Genomic DNA, 18,303 nt, shown 5'->3' on the forward strand with positions numbered 1-18,303 from the left:
CCATCAGAGTCCTCAAAGACAAACTCAATCAGGGTCCCTGACCTCTGCACTTTATTGGTTTTTCTCTCTCTGTGTTGCCCAACATTTCTTTATTGTTTACATGTGAGCAACTGAGTACAGTTTTTCATCCATTACCAATAAGTGGTAATTCTGCCATGCAGAGAGAGAAAAAAAGAATCTCAGGGTTGTATGTGAAGTCATGGTGGATGTGAAATCAAAAATCTGAAAAATGCATCTGCAAGTGGTCCCTGCAGAGACCATTTCCCGCGTATGCGCGCGTTTTATTGATACACGCCGGCTCCCCTGGAGTGACAAAGGAGCCAGGATCGCTGTCCATGACGCGGAGGACGCGGAAACAAGTTACACTACCTCCAGCACGGCTGCAGTCGCCAACAGGGATCGGACACCCGGCTGCTGAGCTGCCATGTCAGCCTCGGCCGTCTTCGTGCTGGATCTGAAGGGAAAGGTAAGGTCCCGCGGCGTGCTCTTGCTGGCGAGGTCCCGTACCTGAGGGCGCACAGGTGAGTGGGGTTTGGTGGGGGAGGGGGGTCAATTTCTGCTGCAGGAGAAATTAAGTTTGGAGCCAACGTGGGCGAACTTGCATTGGACCGGCAAGTCTTCTCATGGAGGGAAATCCACAGAGGGGGGTTCTTGTGGCAAGAGAACGGAGCCGAAGTTCTGGCTGAATTTCAGTCTCCGCGACTCATTGCGATCAGTGTTGATCGTGGTTTCCCAGCGCACAGCCTGTCCTTGAGACACCTCCTCATACCGGCTGATGGATGAGTCCCTGAAGCTCGCTAATATTCAGAGAAGACAGTTAAGAAGAATGTGTTTCAAATCTTTTCCCCCCATCAGGACTGCTGACCTCAGTGTTAACTTTCTGCGGGGGATTTTCACATCCCCCCCTCCCGCCGAAGATTAAGGAGCTGAGATGTTAAACCCTGCCTAGTGTGAGCCTTTAATCCTGCATTGCAAATCCGAACATCTGTCCCGCCGTTGTCACTCTCTTCTTGAGCTGGGCAAGGTGGGAAAGAGAAACTGCTCACTTCTGGGATGGCCTGGACCCACCACTACTTCTCCTGCATGTTCTGCCTTCTGCTAATTCCACCCCCCCCCCCCCCCCCACACACACCTCACTCATTGGGAAGTAAGGGCAGCAATGCTGGGGAAGAGCTGCCCCTCTTGTCCCATCCCGGTGGGTCCAAAGGTGTTGCAAAAGGCGATGAGGACAAAATTCAGTGCCTCTGCCCTATTCAGAGGAACAAAGGAGCCACTCAATTCTTCAAGCCAGCACCATTACTCGAGGGTTTCACCTCCTCCTTACTGCCAGTTCACCATAGCCCTCAATTTTTTGATCTTTCTTTTTATTTGTTTTTGAAAATATATATCGGATACATATAAAGTTCAAATAGAAATAAATTAAAATCATAGATAATAAACAATGATAAACAAGATATGTATGATCCATGTTATTGATTAAAAAGGAAAAAAAGAAATCTATAACTAATCTAATTTTGAACCCCAAGCTATTATATAAGCGATTATTATAAGAGCCAGGCGTCAACTACTAGTTTCAATGCTAATTGTTCAAGAAATAGAAAAAAAAGATTTTTAAAAAATAAAAAGCAAATAAATTTTGAAAATAATTGAAAAAGGAACCCCAGAGAGAAGAAAATGTAATGCTCATTTTAGAAGTTGAACACCTAATTTTCTCTAGAGAAAGGGATGCCATCAAATCCAATAACCATCGGTGGGAGGGACGACATCTTTCCACTGCTGCAGTATGAGCCTTCTAGCAATCAGGGAAGCAAAAGCAACCACATGGGATTGAGATGGAGTCAAAATTAAGTCCATTGCTCCACTCATTCCAAAAATAGCAATAAACGGGCTCAGAGACAGATTACATCAAGAATTATAATGTACTAAATATCTTTTTCCAGCATTTACAATAGCCAGAACATATATATTACATTAAAAGGATATATTGGGGTAAAATTGAGCTCATTAAACTTTGGAAGAGTGGACCTGATGGACTTCTTTAAATTGTAATAAGCAATGTGTAGCACAGAGAGAGGATGAATGTGTATTTTTCGGAATAGAGTATCTTCAGCAAACAGTTGTTGAAAGTCATGTAAATTTCTTGATCTTCAAAGATCAAACCCCCACAATGATCCAGGGCAGAGAATTCTCAAGATTGACTACCCTGCTCCTAATCGGTTTCCTCCTTTAAGATTCAACCATGACTGGAACCAGCCCAACATTCACACCCCAAAGGCTCCTACATGTTTAAAGAAGATCACCCTCATTTTGTAACCTCCAAATAATACACAACAGTTTCACTGTTCCCCAAATCACTACCCTATAAACCTTATCTTTCTTGGCTTCATTTATTTTTGACTGCCACCAAAAGAATTATTTTTAATGAGGGCGAAAGAGAGTTCCGCATTTCATTTTTGTGAAGAAATGCTGTCGAACATTTATTATTGAATAGTCTAGCTCTGCTCCTTACTTTATTATAGTCTATCCCTTGGAAGGGAACAACTGTTCTTATAAAGTTTAAAGTCCAAATTTATCAGAGTACATACAGGACATCAAATACAAATGTGAAATTCTTTTCCCTGTGTAAATCTGGCAGATTTCTAATTACCAGTAATTGTAAATTGTATCTAAGGAAAGGAGAAATGTAAACAAAAGAAAGAAATGTAAACAAAGTGTGCAAATACCGAAGTACAGTATAAATATTCAGTAAAAAATTAGCAAAGTGCAAGTCTTTCAATAAGTCTTTTGTTCAGGAGTCTGATGGTAGAGGGGTAGCAACAATTCCTGAACCTGGAGGTATGAGTCCTGTTGTGTCTGCACCTTCTTCCTGATGGCAGTGAGCATGTCTTGTGTAGTGTGGATCCTGCTGCTTTCCAATGTTAACATTTTATGTATAGTAGATGTTCTCGATGGTTGGGAGGGTTTTACCTGTGATGTATCGGGCCGTATCCACTACCTTTTGCAGGGTTTTTCACTCAGAAGCCCCCATACCGGGCCATGATGCAGCTGGTCGACACAGTTTCCACCGCACAACTGAAGGTTCCAAAGACATACTGAACATCTGCAAACTCCCAAAGAGGTAGAGACGCTGACGTGCTTTCTTCACAATGGCATTAATATGATGGGTCTAAGACAGGTCTTCTGAGATAGTGACACCCAGGCATTTAAATTCAGTCACCCTCTCCACCTCTGATCCCCCAATGATCACTGGATCATACATCACTTGTTTTCCTTTCCTCAAGTCTACAATCAGCTCCTTGGTCTTGGTGACATTGAGTGAGAAGCTCAATTTATCCTGAACATGTGTCATGAAATTTGTTGTTTTATGGCAGCAGTGTGGTGTAGAACAAGGTGCAAAACTGGCAATTTCATAAATACAAGATATACATAAATAAATAGTGCAAAATAGAGAAAATGTAGGCCATGTCTGTGGTTCATTGTCCATTCAGAAATCTGATGGTGGATGGGAAATAAGCTGTTTTTGTACTGTTGAGACTGTCTTCCTCCCTGATGGTAACAATGAGAAAAGGGGATGACCTGAATGGTGAAGGCCCTTGATGATTGATGCTGCTTTCTTGAGGCATCACCTCTTATAGATGTCATTTCTGGTGGGAAGCCTGTGATGGTGCTGGCCAAGTTTACAACCCTCTGAAGTCCACAATTAATTTCTCAGTTTTATTGATGTTGAGTGCAAGGTTGATGTTGTGACTCCACTCAACCAGTTGATCTCTCTCACTGTATACGCCTCCCCATTGCCACCTGTGCTTCTGCCAACAGCAGTGGTGTCATCGGAAAAATTTGTAGTGTGCCTGTGTTGATTGTCAGTGAGGAAGAGATGTGGTGGCTGATCTGCACTGAGTGTGGTCTTCCAGTGAGGAAGTCAAATATCCAGTTACAGATGGAGGTTCAGAGGCTCATGTTTTGAAGCTTGTTGACCAGTTCTAAGGGATAATGGTGTTGAAAGCTGAGCTATAATCGATGAAAAGCAGCCTGATGTAGGTCTTGCTGTGGTCCAGGTGTTTTGGGGCTGAGTGGAGTGCCAGTGAGATTGCATCTGTTGTGGAAAGATCATGGTGGTTGGCAAATTTTGCAGTGGGTCCAGGTCTGTGATTAGGTAGAAGTTAATTCTGGCCATAATTCCCGTGCTGTCTGTAAGAAGTGTGCACATTCTCCCTGTGTCTTTGGGGGCTTCTGTTTCATCCCACCATTCAAAATATACTGGGGGTTGTAGGTTAATTGAGTGTAGTTGGACGGCATGGGCAAGTGGGCTGGAAAGGCCTGTTACTGTGTTGTATGTCTAAAAGTAAAATAAAATAAAAGTAAAACCAACTTCTCAGAGCATTGCATTACAGTAGCTGTGAGTACAACTGGGCGAGAGTCATTGAGGTAGCTCACCCTACTCTTCTTGGGCACCAGTGTGATGGATCCCCTTTTTAAGTAGGTGCAGCAATGAGAGGTTGAAAATGTCTATGATCACTCCGGCTCATGGTTGGCATAGATTTTCAGTACCTACCAGGTACTCCTGATGCCTTCTGAGCGTTTGCCTATTGAAATATGTTCTGATGTTGGCCTTGAAACAGCTATCACAGGGTCACTAGTTTCTGCAGGGATTCTGCATGTTGTCATTTGGTGCGCCAAGTTTTCAGTCTCCTTCCAGTAGGCTGTCTCATCATCCCCTTTTATACAGCCCACTACTGTGATATTGTCAACAAATTTGTATATGGGGTTGTTGTCGCACCGAGCCACACAGTCATAAATCTAAAGCTAGTAGAGCAGGGTGTGAGAAGTACACATCCCTGTGGTGTTCCATTACTGATGGAGATTGTGGGGGACACTGATTGCAATCTGGAAATGAGGAAATCCAAGATTGCACGGTGGGATATTGAGGCCCAGGTCTTGGATTTTGCTGATTAGTTTTGAGGGGATGTTGGTGTAATCAATAAATAGCATCCTGTTGTATGCATCTTTGCATCAACATAATCATCTTAGTTGGATGAAACCTTGTCTACTCAAGCCTGACTGAGGTAAGTTTTCCCCAGAATTTAACTCTTCTACTCCTGGTATCATTCTGGTTGATTCATACTTCAATCCTGAACCAACATATTCTTCGAGGTGCAGGGCCTAGATCTGAACTTGGTACTCTAAATGGAACTCAAGCAGAGATTCATAAGACAGTAACATGATAATAACCAACCCAAATGAAATAAATCTTTGGCCTTTTAAACTTCTTTTATATCTACCTGCAGTAATATAGGTGCACAGGCCTTTAAATATCTCTGAACATCCACAGGTGTGATATGACTTGTTTATTTTCATTCCTTTTAATTTAGTTTCCCCACTTGCCTTCTATCTTTATATTTTCAATAGTTTACATTTGAAACTATGGTTTCAAATTGAATCTGAAATTAATTTTTATATAAAATTCCTTCATGTACTTGAAAGCCCTTAATCATGAGACCATTAATTAACAATTTAGGATTGTATGATACTCAATGTGAAACTGCTTGCTCCCTTGATAATTCCTTACAAATACTCGTGTGTAAAAAACATCTTTTATACACTCCATGGATTAATTCTCCACCTTATCACAGCTCATTGATACCCTCCATCATTGTTTCATGTAGCTCCAATTTCTTGATTTATACCCACAATATTTAGGCAATACCCATCAATGTTTTCTTTCTCTTACTGTGCATCAGCTCCATCCAAATGAATAGGAATGCATCTTTTTTAGTTAAGATATTTTCTGTTTACTGCTATTATTTTTATCAGCATTTTTTAATTTTCTTTTTTGCCTTTTACTTCTAAAACATTCTGGAATAGTTAATTCCCAGCCTTGGCCACTTTGTCCCTGTTAAGGCAGTTAACAATCATTAATATTGGCGTCACTTTATTATTTTATGTTACAGAATCTGCATGTATTCAGGTAAGGTGTCTATAGTCTTGTCTTTTTACCATTTCGCCTGTGAGTCTAATTGGAAATATACTTGAATATTTGTGTGCTTTATTCCTTCCTGTCAAACTTGGGCAACATTATCTATTTTGCTAGGTTGCCTTGTCACTTCCCTTTAACTTCCAAATTTCCTCTGTGCAGATCCTTCCCTTCCACGAGCCCAATATTTGGTTTAAAGCAAGTTGACTGATTTAAATATTGCATTTGCACAGGCACAAGTTCCAGCCAATAAGGTGGTGTGATTCTGACCCCAAAGATTAGCTTCTTTTTTTCTCCAATATGGATGCCAGTGCACCATGAATTGAATCCTATTTCGCCTGAAACCAATCCTTGAGCCAGAGTTTTAACGCTCTGCGAAGGAGTCGTAAGGGAGCTGCTGTGCACCTCAGCTATCTGGGATGGGACCATGTGAAGGCCAGGTGCAAACAGTGTAGACATGCACCTATCCTGTTAACCACCAAATACCCCACCCATCGCTGGACTGATGGGATTTAAACTGAGATTTTTAAATCCTCACTGACTGCAATGTCTTCATTTTCAAAATTTAACAATGAGAAAGACCATCAGCAATCACATTATCTTTCCTCCTCTTTATAAGTTATTATTAGGTCATATTCTCGCAAAATCAAACTCCAATTCAATAATCATCTATTCTTATTCTTCATTGTACATAGAAAAACCAGTGGATTGTGATCTGAAGGTATAATAATTGGTCATTGTGCTGTACAAATATAGACATTGAAATGTTATAAAGCCAACACAAGAACCAACGGTTCTTTCTCAACTGTAGAGTAGTTCTTCGGGAGTTTATTGAAATTCTTCGAGAAATATACCACAGGATGATCAACCTCGTCATCTTCCTTCTGCAGCAGCACGACTCCCACGGCTTTGTCACTGGCATCCACAGCAAGAGAAAAAGGTTTCCTTAAGTTCAGAGACTTAACTATGGGTTTGTGGCATAAAATGGCTTTAAATTTTATGATTGCCTCTTGGCAACCCTCTGACCAAATGAATTTTTCACTTTTTCTAAGTAATTTCATGAGAGGGAGTGCAATATCTGCAAAACTTTTACAAAATTTTCAGAATTAGCCAATCATTACTAAAAATCTTCATAGATTCTTCCTGTTAGTTGGAGCAGGGAACCTAGACATAGTTGCAACTTTTGCCTCCACCAGCGTTAATTGTCACTGTCCTACGATATAATCCAGGTACATGACAGTTGCATGTCCAAACTTGCTCTTGCTCAAATTAACTGTGAGATTTGTTTCTGACAGATGAGTAAATAATTTTTTTCAATTCCACCATATACTCTTCCCAAGTGTGAGTTTCTACAAGCAAATCATCCAGGTAAGCACTCGTGTACCTCAATTCCTGAAACACCGAATTCACCATTCTCTGAAAAGTCCCTGAGCATTTTTCATCCCAAAGGGCATCATATTATACTCGTACAGCCTTGTTGGGCTTATGAATACCAAAACCTCTCTTCCTCTTTCTATTAACATCACACACCAATACCCCTTTAGCAAATATATCTTAGTAACAAATTTAGTTTCTCCCACTTTGTCAATACAGTCATCTATTCTAGGAATCGGATAGGCATCCATTTTCGTCACCGTGTTAACCTCTCTATATACTCTGTACAAAATATAGCCATGCCATCTGCCTTAGGTACCAACACATACAGTGAACTCCAATCTGAATTTGGCTTTCAGATCATTCCATTCTTTATCATATAATCAAGTTGCTGTTTCATTAATCTACTCTTTTCCAAGTTTATCCAAAAAGGATGCTGCTTAATAAGCCTAGCATCACCTATGCCCACATCATGGCATGTTATGGTAGTTTGTTGGGGTACATCTGGAAACAAATTCTTGATTTTTAGATGTAATTGTTTCATTTCTTCCCTTTCTAAAATTTCAAGATGAGCCAATTTTGTTTCCAGGTCCCAAAAAACTATGGAATTCTCCAATCTCGGACTTATCATTATCTGTGTCCCATGGCCTTCTTTGAAACTAGGTCTATTTGTTCTTTCCTGGTTAATCACCATCTCCTCTGGCGAGGGATTCATCTCATTAGGAAGTACCTGCTCAAAATGTGGCTTGATCATATTTACATAGCAGACTTGACTCTACCGGCTGTGATCAGGTGTTTTAATTACATATGTAACCTCACTAATTTTAGACTGAACCTCATATGGTCTGGAAAACCTTGCCATTAGGGGATTCAATTGAGTAGGAAACAATACTAACACCCTTTCACCAGGTTTGAAACTCCTCACTTTTGCCAGACTTTCATTCTCTGCTGAGTGGCTTTCAGATTTTCCTTTCCCATTTCACAGACTTTCTGTAATCGTTCTTTAAATTTAGAGACATAATCCAATAAGTTCAAATGTATATCCTGATTAATCCATTAGAGGACCTCTCACCTCTTGTCTGAAAACTACCTCAAATGGACTAAAACCAAGTAATTCTTGAACTGATTCTCTTGCTGCAAATAAAAGTAAGTGAACACCTTCATCCCAATCTCTATTGTGTTTGGAACAATAAGTTCTCATCATATTTTTCAGGCTGGAATAAAAGCTTTCCAAGCCTCCCTGATTCTCTGGGTGGTAGGCAGAAGACATGGCCTGTTTAATCCCCAACTCATGAATCACTTGTTGGAATAGGCCTGATATGAAATTGCTCCCCTGTTTTGATTATATTTCCCTGGGATGGCCAACTAAGATGAAAAACCTTTAACAAGCCTTGGCTATCATTGGTTTTGATATTTCTCAGAGGAATGGCCTCTCAAAACGTGAAGCGGCATACATAATTGTTAGTAAATACTAATTTCCAGCCTTTGTTCTAGGCTAGTGGTTCTCAACCTTTTTTCTTTCCACTCACATTCAACTTTAAGTATTCCCTATGCCATAAATGCTCTGTGATTAGTAAGGGATTGCTTAAGGTGATATGTGGGTGGAAAGAAAAAGTTTGAAAATCACTGTTTTAATAATTCCTAAGTGACTCATTATGTGCACAGTTTCATAGCTCCAAAGGAAATGGGCCAATGACAATTTTTCTCAAGCAAAACTCTAGAGCAGTGATTCTCAACCTTCCCTTCCCACTCACATACCACCTTAAGCAATCCCTTACTAATCACAGAGCACTTATGGCATAGGGGTTACTTAAAGAGGTATGTGAGTGGAAAGAAAAAGGTTGAGAATCACTGTTCTAGACAATGGGCCCACACAGTCCTCAACTACCTTTAAAAATGGTTCACTAAAAGTGGGGATTGGCTGTAAGGGTTTACCAACCATCTGACAGATGTGACAAACCCTACAAAAACATGTAACATTCTTCCTTACAGTCAGCCAATAAATTATTTATTGATCTTATTTACAGTTTTATTCACCCCAAAGTGACCTCCAAAAGGGGTGTTATGACCCAAAGTCATAATTTCATTTCTGTAAGCTCTCGGTACCACAACCTGCTGCATCACTGCCCAGTCTTCACTGGCAGGAATATCAAGTGATCTCCATTTTCACATTAGCACTCCATCCCTAACATTATATCCTACTGGCACTTTCTTTAGTTCTTCTTCAGAGAGGGCCTTATCCCTTACGTCTAGCAGTTCTGGATCCTTCTTTTGTTAGATGATCAATTCTTGTCTAGACAATGACAGCTTGGGACCCTTCAATCTACTACCTAGACTGGGATTGGCTAATGATAATTTCTCATTTTGAACCAGGTCAGTTTTACTTGAAACTTGTTCTAAACCACTACCAATTGCTTTATTGTTTTATCTAGACTCACCACATTTTTAGACATTGCCCTGCTTATCGCATGGGAGTGGCGGGGGGGGGGGGGTGGTAGGGTGGGGTGTAAATATCCAAGTCCTTCCTAGACAGCTCACTGACTGGCTTAACTAGCAATTGTACTGTGGGAATAACCTTACGTTCTGCCAAATCATTACCCAGTAACAATGAAACTCCGTCCACTGGCAGGTTTGCCCTAGCTCCTATGATAACCGGTCCATTGATCTTAGCACTATTCAGTGCAAAGGAATAGGTTTAATGTCACTCCTGATCCCTCAAATTAAGTTTATCTCACCTGTATCAGTTTCCTCAAAAGATGCTATCCAGCACGAGTGACTGAGCCACTGCCGTATCTCTCAAGAATTTAACTGGCATTGGCTTCAACCCTTCTCTGACTGACACCGAACCTTCTGTCACAAAAGGTTTAAATATTTCCTTAACCCCATCAGTAAGTTTGGATCCTTCCCAGTTGTTAGATCTCCTTTCACTTTGAATACAAGCATTTGGGGCTACCTCCCTTTCCTTCTTTCTCTTCAATACGGGGCAACTGGCTATCACGTGAGCAATCTTTTTGCAGTAGTAACAAAGAAGGCTCAAGCTTTTCTCATATCACATTCCCTTCATATTTGGGTCTATTACTACTCTCAGGTTTACTTGCTACCTTACTCTGACCTTTGTGGAAATTTTACTTGACATCCACCTAAACTTATGGGTTAAATCATACTCATCTGCTCTTTTAGCGGATTCCTGCCAAGTTGTTGTCTCTTTCTCATTCAAAAAGGCTTTGATGTCATCAGGGACACATTTCTTAATTTCTTCCATTATTATTAATTCCCTCAACTGTTCATAATCATTATTTGTGTTTCTGGAAGTACACCATTGTACTTTCTCGTATGCAAAATTGGTGTACAATTGGGTTGGGGATTTATTTAAGTTCCTGAACTTCTGTTGGTAGGCCTCTGGGTCTAGTTCATAATTCACAGCTTGTGCAATTGTAAGGGCAAAATAAGCATATTGAGCTTTTCCCCTAATCACACTCTACAGCATAAGGGACTTCTGACATTTTGGCCAGTTCAAAGTCACAGCCACCTTTTCAAATTGCTGGAAACACTTGTCTATTCCAGCTTCATCAAATGTTGGAACTAGCCTCATTTCTCTGCTACCTATAAACCTTCCACCGAGGCCTGGAGGTGGGTCTTGTGGCATTACTTCTTTCCTTCTCCATTCTAAGCTTTTCTAACTCATATAGCCTAGTTCTCCTCTCTGCTTCCATTTCTAATCTCTTTTGTCTCTCAATTTAAGTTCCATTTCCATATCCAATCTCTTTAGTTCCAACTGTATTTGCCCAGAAGTTGTGCAAATGTTTTAACACGTTTCCTTCAAATTGTCCTTCTGCTATGCAATACTTTGTAATCTTTCTCCCAACCTCCACCTTTTTCATTGGTGGTTTTACTGAAGTAATTTCTAATTTTTGAGCAATTTGGTTCATATTTGGGTCTATTACTACTCTCAGGTTTACTTGCTACCTTACTCTGACCTTTGTGGAATAGCCACCAATTTGTGGTTTCTAGGCCTCCACAATTCTTCCAGAGAGGGTGACTCTATAAATTTCTTCACATTCTTGCTGCTGATCTTTCCACACTCACAAACCTTTTAATTAGCTTGTCAGAGGAATTTAACCGATCAACCAAAATTCAATCGACTAATAAGCTCCATATTCTGTGCTCTTCCTATAGCACATACACAAATAAGCTTTCCAAATTTGGTTAACTATACCCCCAGACATGATCCCCCTATTTATGTTACACCTCACCAGCAGCGAATAAGAGATAAATAAACAGGTGAGTTAAGTTTAACACAAAATTTATTAACAAATTAACAATAATAGAATTACTCGATAAACTTAACACAATGAACATAAGCCTTTATAGTAACTCTAGATTAACAAAAGATGTGTATGTGGGGGAAAAAAACCCCAGACAATTACAGTCCAAGCTCAAAATGCCCCAAAAGCAAACTCCCAAAACAAAGCCTCGAGTCAATCACGTGAAGTCTGTCAGTCAAAAAGGAACAGCTCACAGAGTCTGGTCTCCAGGCTTGGGATTCTTAGTTTGGTTGCACGCTGGTCTTTTAGTTGGATGTGGAGACAGATGGCTGTGCTCACTGTAGACTTAAGATTTTCTTCAGTTTTGAATGGGGCAACACCTCCTTTGATTTCTTCAAACAGGAATTTTCATCCAGTGACCTCCTCGTCACTAAATGAGGTTCCCACCTCCAAAGTCCATGGAAGGGATAACAAGTGACCTTCTGTCATACAAGTTTTCCCCTCAAAACACCAGTCTTGGGTTGTCAAGTGACTCCTGTCACATGAATTCCTCCTCTTGGAAGGGGAATGGGGAAGCCCAGGTTGGACACACATTCTGGGTATCAGAGTGGTGCAAACTGCAGTCAGGTCAACAGTACTGGCACCCGCAGATAGAGTAGCTCAGTCTCCTTTCTCCCACTGAAACTACAGGGTGAATACAATGACAGACAGTTATGGACAGCAGTGCTAACACCCATGAACAAAGCAACTCGGTCTCTTGTTTGCTGAAGCTGTCAGGTAAGCACGCACACTCGGACCAAACGTCTGACTGGCTCTCCTCCGACCAACCAGCTAAACCGACCAACTTTTTCAAAACAGCATGCTGGGCTCTTCAACAGCCCTAGCACTTGCCTTCAGCTCTCCCGATTGTAGAGAGAGGTTGACTACAGCCTGGGCACTCTCCTTGAGTCCACTGGCTTGCAGCGCATGGCTCTCGCACTTTCCACACACCTGTCAATTTTCCCTGTGCTACTTGAGTGCTTCACAGCAGCGCATGATCCTTTCTCTTCCACTGTAGGTTCAGACCTGTCCCTAGTGCGAAAATAAAATTGTCCAGGGTCCATAACAGTACCAAGGGAGAAATTGGTGGGAAGGGAGGAAAGGATGAAGGGAGTAGTCCCTGCAGAAGGCGAAGTGTGTTCCTTTTCCTTCTGCCAATCCTTTTCCCCCATTTCTGCATATTCCCTGAAATAATGGGCAGCATGGTTAGGGTAGTGGTGAGCACGGTGCTGTTACCGCGCCATTGAACAGGACTAGGGTTTGAATTGCAGTTGGGCAGCATGGGTGCATGGGTCGAAAGGGCCTCTTACTGTGCTATAGGTCTAAATTAAAATAAATTAAATTAAAGCTGTTTGATGCAATGGGAGATTTTTTTGTGGCTCCTCCAAATGACTTGCTCCAAGTCGTGTTATCTGTGAATTAATTAACTATCACCCCATCAAAATGAACAATTAAACTGTTTTGGCCTGTGGTTTGGTGCATGACTTGAATAACTACTCAGACTTATTGTACTTTATGTTAAACGATTGTGACTTGTCTGGTGCAATATAATTGATAACTGCTTACAGCCCCAAATGAACACCATACATGTCCTAGAATTCCTAACTTATTTTGATAATATCATTCACCACCTTTTCATGGGAATCTGTTCTCATCACTAATAATTACTGCCTCCACCAGTGATGTTTGTTTCATACACAATTCTAAACTTTAATCTATTCTTTTGTTAGGTTCTAATATGCAGGAACTACATGGGTGACATGGACATGAATGAAATTGACTACTTCCTACCTATGCTGATGCAGAGAGAAGATGAGGGGTCATGTTCTCCATTCCTCATTCATGGACATGCTCATTTCCTTTGGATAAGGCACAATAACTTGTACTGTATCCTTTAAAACAAAACTCCTGTGGTGGAGCACACTTGAGAAATCCATTTACATGTGGTTGATCCAAGGATTTGGTGGTGGTGGGGGGGGGGGGGGGGGAGATGATTGGAGATTCCTGTTATGTTAACCAATGAGGTACAACCGTACAACACGGAAAGAGGCCATTGTCTGAACAAATAACTCCTCATATTGTCTCACTGACATCAAGATTAGCTAAAGAGATCTCATTGTTTTTTATTTAAAGAGATCTTTCATCAATTTTATGCAGATCTATGGTGATAACTTTGTCTTATTTAGAGGGGGACACGATATTGTAACTATAAGGCAAAGAACATGGCAAAATCTCACTGTAGGGGCAGATGGAAAGTAGGAACCCCTTTTGCTTATAACTACGAGAGCAATGAATCTTCTACACATTAGGGATAATAATCAACTTTCAGCTTAAAGCAATACAGATGTGGAAATGAGGGAAATGGTATTGGAACTTAGGAATCAGTTGACATCTCCAATTGGAGAGCACTTGGATGAAAATTAAGGACAGTTTAAAATTATTCAAAAATTGAAAATGATTGTAAAATATTATCATACAAAAGTGCTGCAGAAACTCAGCAGGTAACATAGGATCCATCGGAAGCAAAGATGTGTAACCAACTTTTCTGGCCTGAGCCCTTCATCAAGGTGTGGAAAAAAAAGCAAGCAGATGACAGAATAAAAGGGTGGTGGGAGGAGGGAAGAAGGGGCCAGGGAAGGAGCACAGCCAAGTGGCAAGAGGTTATGGGTGGGAAGGCAGAAGAGAAAAGCTAAGATGATGGAGGAGGGGGTAGCTCTCCAAATGAAGAGACAAGGGGGTGGGGAACTAGATGAAATGAGAGAGGAGAGGGAAAGAGAGAGAGAGTCAGAGGAGGGGGCTTAACAGAAACTGGAGAAGTCGGTTAATGCCATCGGATGGCGTTCCTCCAATTTGCGGGTGGGTTTGGATTGGCAGAGCACGAGGCCAAATGCAATGTTTATCCAACAGAATTACAGAAACAATTTCTAACCTATCACAAAATATTATTGTTGTACTGGATTCTTTTCAATTATAAGTGAACACATTTTCATGTTCAGCTCCAAATTGAAGTCCTGTAACGCTTAATGAGTTTGTTACTCCACAACTGTGAACTAGAGTGAAAAAATTAATTTTTGATTCTGATCTTTATTGTAACAAAATGTCATTTGGCTCTTTCTAAGATGTCCAGGGCTTAGAGATTGGCAGATTAGATATTGTTGCTGGAAAATGCCTGCTCTATTGTCTAACCTGCTGTTCAACAATTTATTTTCTTTAACCTTGATCACCAAGTGGTAGCAATGACAAAGAAAAACGCGAATGCAGCTCTGGTTTTTGCTTTTTTATATAAAATTATTCAAGTATGTGTTGTTCAATTGTTTCTTGTGCTTTTGCAATATTAATATTAGTCTCTATGCCTATGCAACTGAATTTTTCTGGCCTTGAATTTGAAAACTGCACTAAACTGAAATAAAATTTTACTCTCGTTTTTGTATTGTGGCATAATAGCCAAAAAGTGGTTAGATTTGTTTACTGTCATAAAATGAGCTAAAATATTGTGGAATTGGAGAAAGTTCTGGAAGAGCAAACCTTTATCTTGCAGGCTCTTAGCAAAATCTATATTTCAGAATTAACAGTGTTAGGTTGTTGTTAGTTACTGTTATTCTTTCTTCATGAGCTTATGACTGAACCAGTTCACTGATGCTGTCATATCAGACAGGAATCCATAGCTAACAGTCGAAGTCTCTCAAACCAGTTGTTCACTAGATTATGCATGTTGTTATAGTTCTCAATGGAAAGGTAACTCAAGCATGAGTGAATGATCTTGCTATACTGCGAAAATACCTCCTGATGAAACAGCAGCACTCTCTATCTAATTTCCCAACATCTCCTCCATTCCATCGAGAGCCTAACATCTGGACCAGGCCTCGCCGCCCCACCGCCCCCCCCCCCCCCACACCCTCTATAGCTTCACCTTGACAAAAAGTAGGTGAACCACAGGTAGACAGAGTCGCATCAGTGATTCTGATTCCTCTGCCTTCAAGTCCTCTGACCTCCTATTTCCTTGTCTGTTATCCACACGGACCCCAGTAGCCTAGCCCCATTCTGCCTGACCAACCATCCAATCTGAAGTTAAGGTGTACCCGTTTCTTCAATCACTGTCACCTGATCTATCCAGTCATATTTTCTATGCCATCATTCGAATATCATCCATTCTTCCACTCTAAATATTTGTCACCCTCAGGTTTTCACAGAATATTTTAAAGAGGTCGAAGAGGAAAGTATTCGAGACAACTTTGTTACTATTTACGAACTGTTGGATGAGGTCATGGATTTTGGATTCCCACAGACAACAGATAGTAAGATATTACAAGAGTAAGTGTAGAATTGTGGGATTTTTTTTATCTATTGAAAGCAAATGTATTAATTTTCCCATCTGTACTTCTGTCTTTATTTTCTTCACTTTGCATTTTTGTTTCTACTTCAAATATATGGTTACATGTACCAAGAGGCAGTAATGGAGGTTGTTTAGTGAGCAGACCAGTTGGACATCTCATAAACAGTGCAACAAGTAAGCCATGACTCAGAAGTGTAGAGTTACAGAGGGATATCAGTTGGTACAGAGCAAAGGGAATGTAAGTTTATTATGTTGGTGTACATTCAGGTGCCTGACAATGGCATCAAAGAAACAATCCTTGAATTTGATGCTCTCGTACTCATGAATATTTTCCTGACAGCAAAAGCATGACGAGCATGTGGCCAAGGTGAGATTTATCTTTCAACACGATTGCTGCTTTTCCCAAGCAACAGGACTAATCGATGGAGTTTATGGAGGGGAGGGGGCGTGTGTGATAGGCAAAGCAATCCTCTGCAGTTTCTTGATGTCTTGGGTGGAGCAGTTCTCGTATCACTCAGTGATGCCCCCTGATAGGATGGTTTGAATGGTGCACCTGTAGAAGTTGTTAAGGGATGCAGATGACATGCCAAATTTCCTTAGGCTGGCGTGCCTTGGGTAGACCAGGGCAAGTCACTGGCAACTTAAAGCTGTCTGCTATATCCACCTCAGCACCAATGATGCAGACTGAAGAGTGAAATCCACCCTTCTTCCAGAAGTCTATAACCAGTTCCTTAGTCTTGCTGACATTGAGGGAGTGATTGTTGCCCTGGCACCAAATCACTAGTCCCTCTATCTCTTTTCTTATGTTCTGCTTTGATCCTATGTGTCAATTCTCTTCTTATCCTTCACCTTCTACATGATCCTCATTCAATCTTTTAAAGTTCCATGTACTGTTCCACCATATATGGATCATGATCACTTTCCCTTGGCAGAGACAAGGTAATAAGCAAACTGTCATTCACCATATTCTTGCCTATTCTATAACTAGTGGGAAAAAGATTCGTAGAATTGTTATGGCATAGTAAGTAGGAAGCCACTTATTCAACAACTTCATGAGGACTCGGTGAAGAACATTGTCATAAGTTACTTCTCTCTGCCACTTCCCCATGGCAACCCACATCACAATCCCTCAAGGGCCTAACCTGAGTGCAACAGTCCCGGTGGATGGACGTGCTGTAGAAAGAATGACCGGCAATGAATTTTTCCGGTACAATTTACACTGCAAGCTTCCCCCTAAAAGTTGTAGCAGTCCTGCAGGATAAATCGCGGTGCAGGAATTGACTCAAAATTCCTTGATTGTGCCATTACTTGCCTGCAGGCTAAAAACCATAATCGACTGCTTCCAGGCTTGAAGCAGGTATAAGTAATTCACCCCTTCAAACCAGTCCTGCCATTCAATAAGATCAACTGATCATTTTTATGAATACTATTTGCCAGCTTGTAGTGATATGATTATATGTACTGGCTGGTCCGCCCTCCTGGTGTCCTCCTACCTTGGCTCCTCCCTTAGTCCTGCCCATGTGACCCCGAGCCATAAAGATAGAGTCCCCTCTCCTTCATACTCATTCCTAGGCTTGGACCCAGGCCAGCAGTCTCTAGTACAATAAAGCCTATTGTTCCCTTCAGTCTTTGTCTGTGTCATTATTGGGGCTACTGATAGCACCCAACAATCTATTGTTCTAGATAATGGCTAGAAGTTGACCCCCAAGTCCCAGGTGCTTCGGTGCTCTTCAAACAGTGGATGAACTGCTTCAACAACTTCCTCGATGCTGCTGCTGAGGTGGTCAACTCTGACGAGAAGAAGTTAAAGATCTTTCAGGCATGAGTCAGCCAGAGGGCCTTCCTGACCATCCAAAGCAGTGCGACCTACAACGAGGGGATGGATGAGCTGCGGGCGCTATACAAGCCTAAAGTGAGCGTGGTATACCCCCGTTACCTTCTGGCATCCAGAAAACAACAGCCTGGTGAGTCCGCTGAAGAGTTCATCCAGTTCCTGGTCACACTGGAAAAAGACTGTTTGGGGGAACCCACGGCCACTATATCCCTAACCCAGTACGTGGAATAACTGATTTGAGACGCCTGCGTGTCGGCTCTGAGGTCGGATTATATCCGGCAACGACTCCTCGAGGAGGACCCGCTCCCACTCAAAAGGTTATCGACTTGATCAGGACTTTAGAATCTGCCCAATGCCACGCGGTGTCGATCGCGGGCAGAAGCGGGCCATCTCCGTATGTTCCACCACGACGGTCTTCGGCCTGGGACTCAGCATCGAGTGTTACTGACCCGACCACGGCTGCAATTACACCGCCAGCATTGTCGAA

At 41.5% G+C, this 18,303-nt stretch overlaps 1 protein-coding gene across 7 annotated transcripts in view; it reads left to right on the top strand.

Annotated features, from left to right (window-relative positions):
- Positions 1-332: 332 nt before the first annotated feature.
- The window catches only part of ap1m3 (adaptor related protein complex 1 subunit mu 3), a 42,441-nt gene continuing 24,470 nt past the window's right edge, over positions 333-18,303 (top strand). For 2 of the 7 annotated variants that reach the window (XM_069939025.1, XM_069939019.1), the window contains exons 1-4: positions 333-466; positions 13,380-13,536; positions 14,878-14,945; positions 15,830-15,960. In XM_069939025.1, the coding sequence (XP_069795126.1) occupies positions 425-466; positions 13,380-13,536; positions 14,878-14,945; positions 15,830-15,960 (398 nt within the window). In that variant the 5' untranslated portion in view covers positions 333-424. Of the gene's footprint in view, positions 467-3,004; positions 3,119-7,266; positions 7,340-12,300; positions 12,388-13,379; positions 13,537-14,877; positions 14,946-15,829; positions 15,961-18,303 lie in introns of all 7 variants that reach the window. The other 5 variants (XM_069939020.1, XM_069939024.1, XM_069939021.1 and 2 more) reach the window with 5 other exon arrangements.

Source organism: Narcine bancroftii, chromosome 5 (genome assembly GCF_036971445.1).
Source record: "Narcine bancroftii isolate sNarBan1 chromosome 5, sNarBan1.hap1, whole genome shotgun sequence".
NCBI lineage: Eukaryota > Metazoa > Chordata > Chondrichthyes > Torpediniformes > Narcinidae > Narcine > Narcine bancroftii.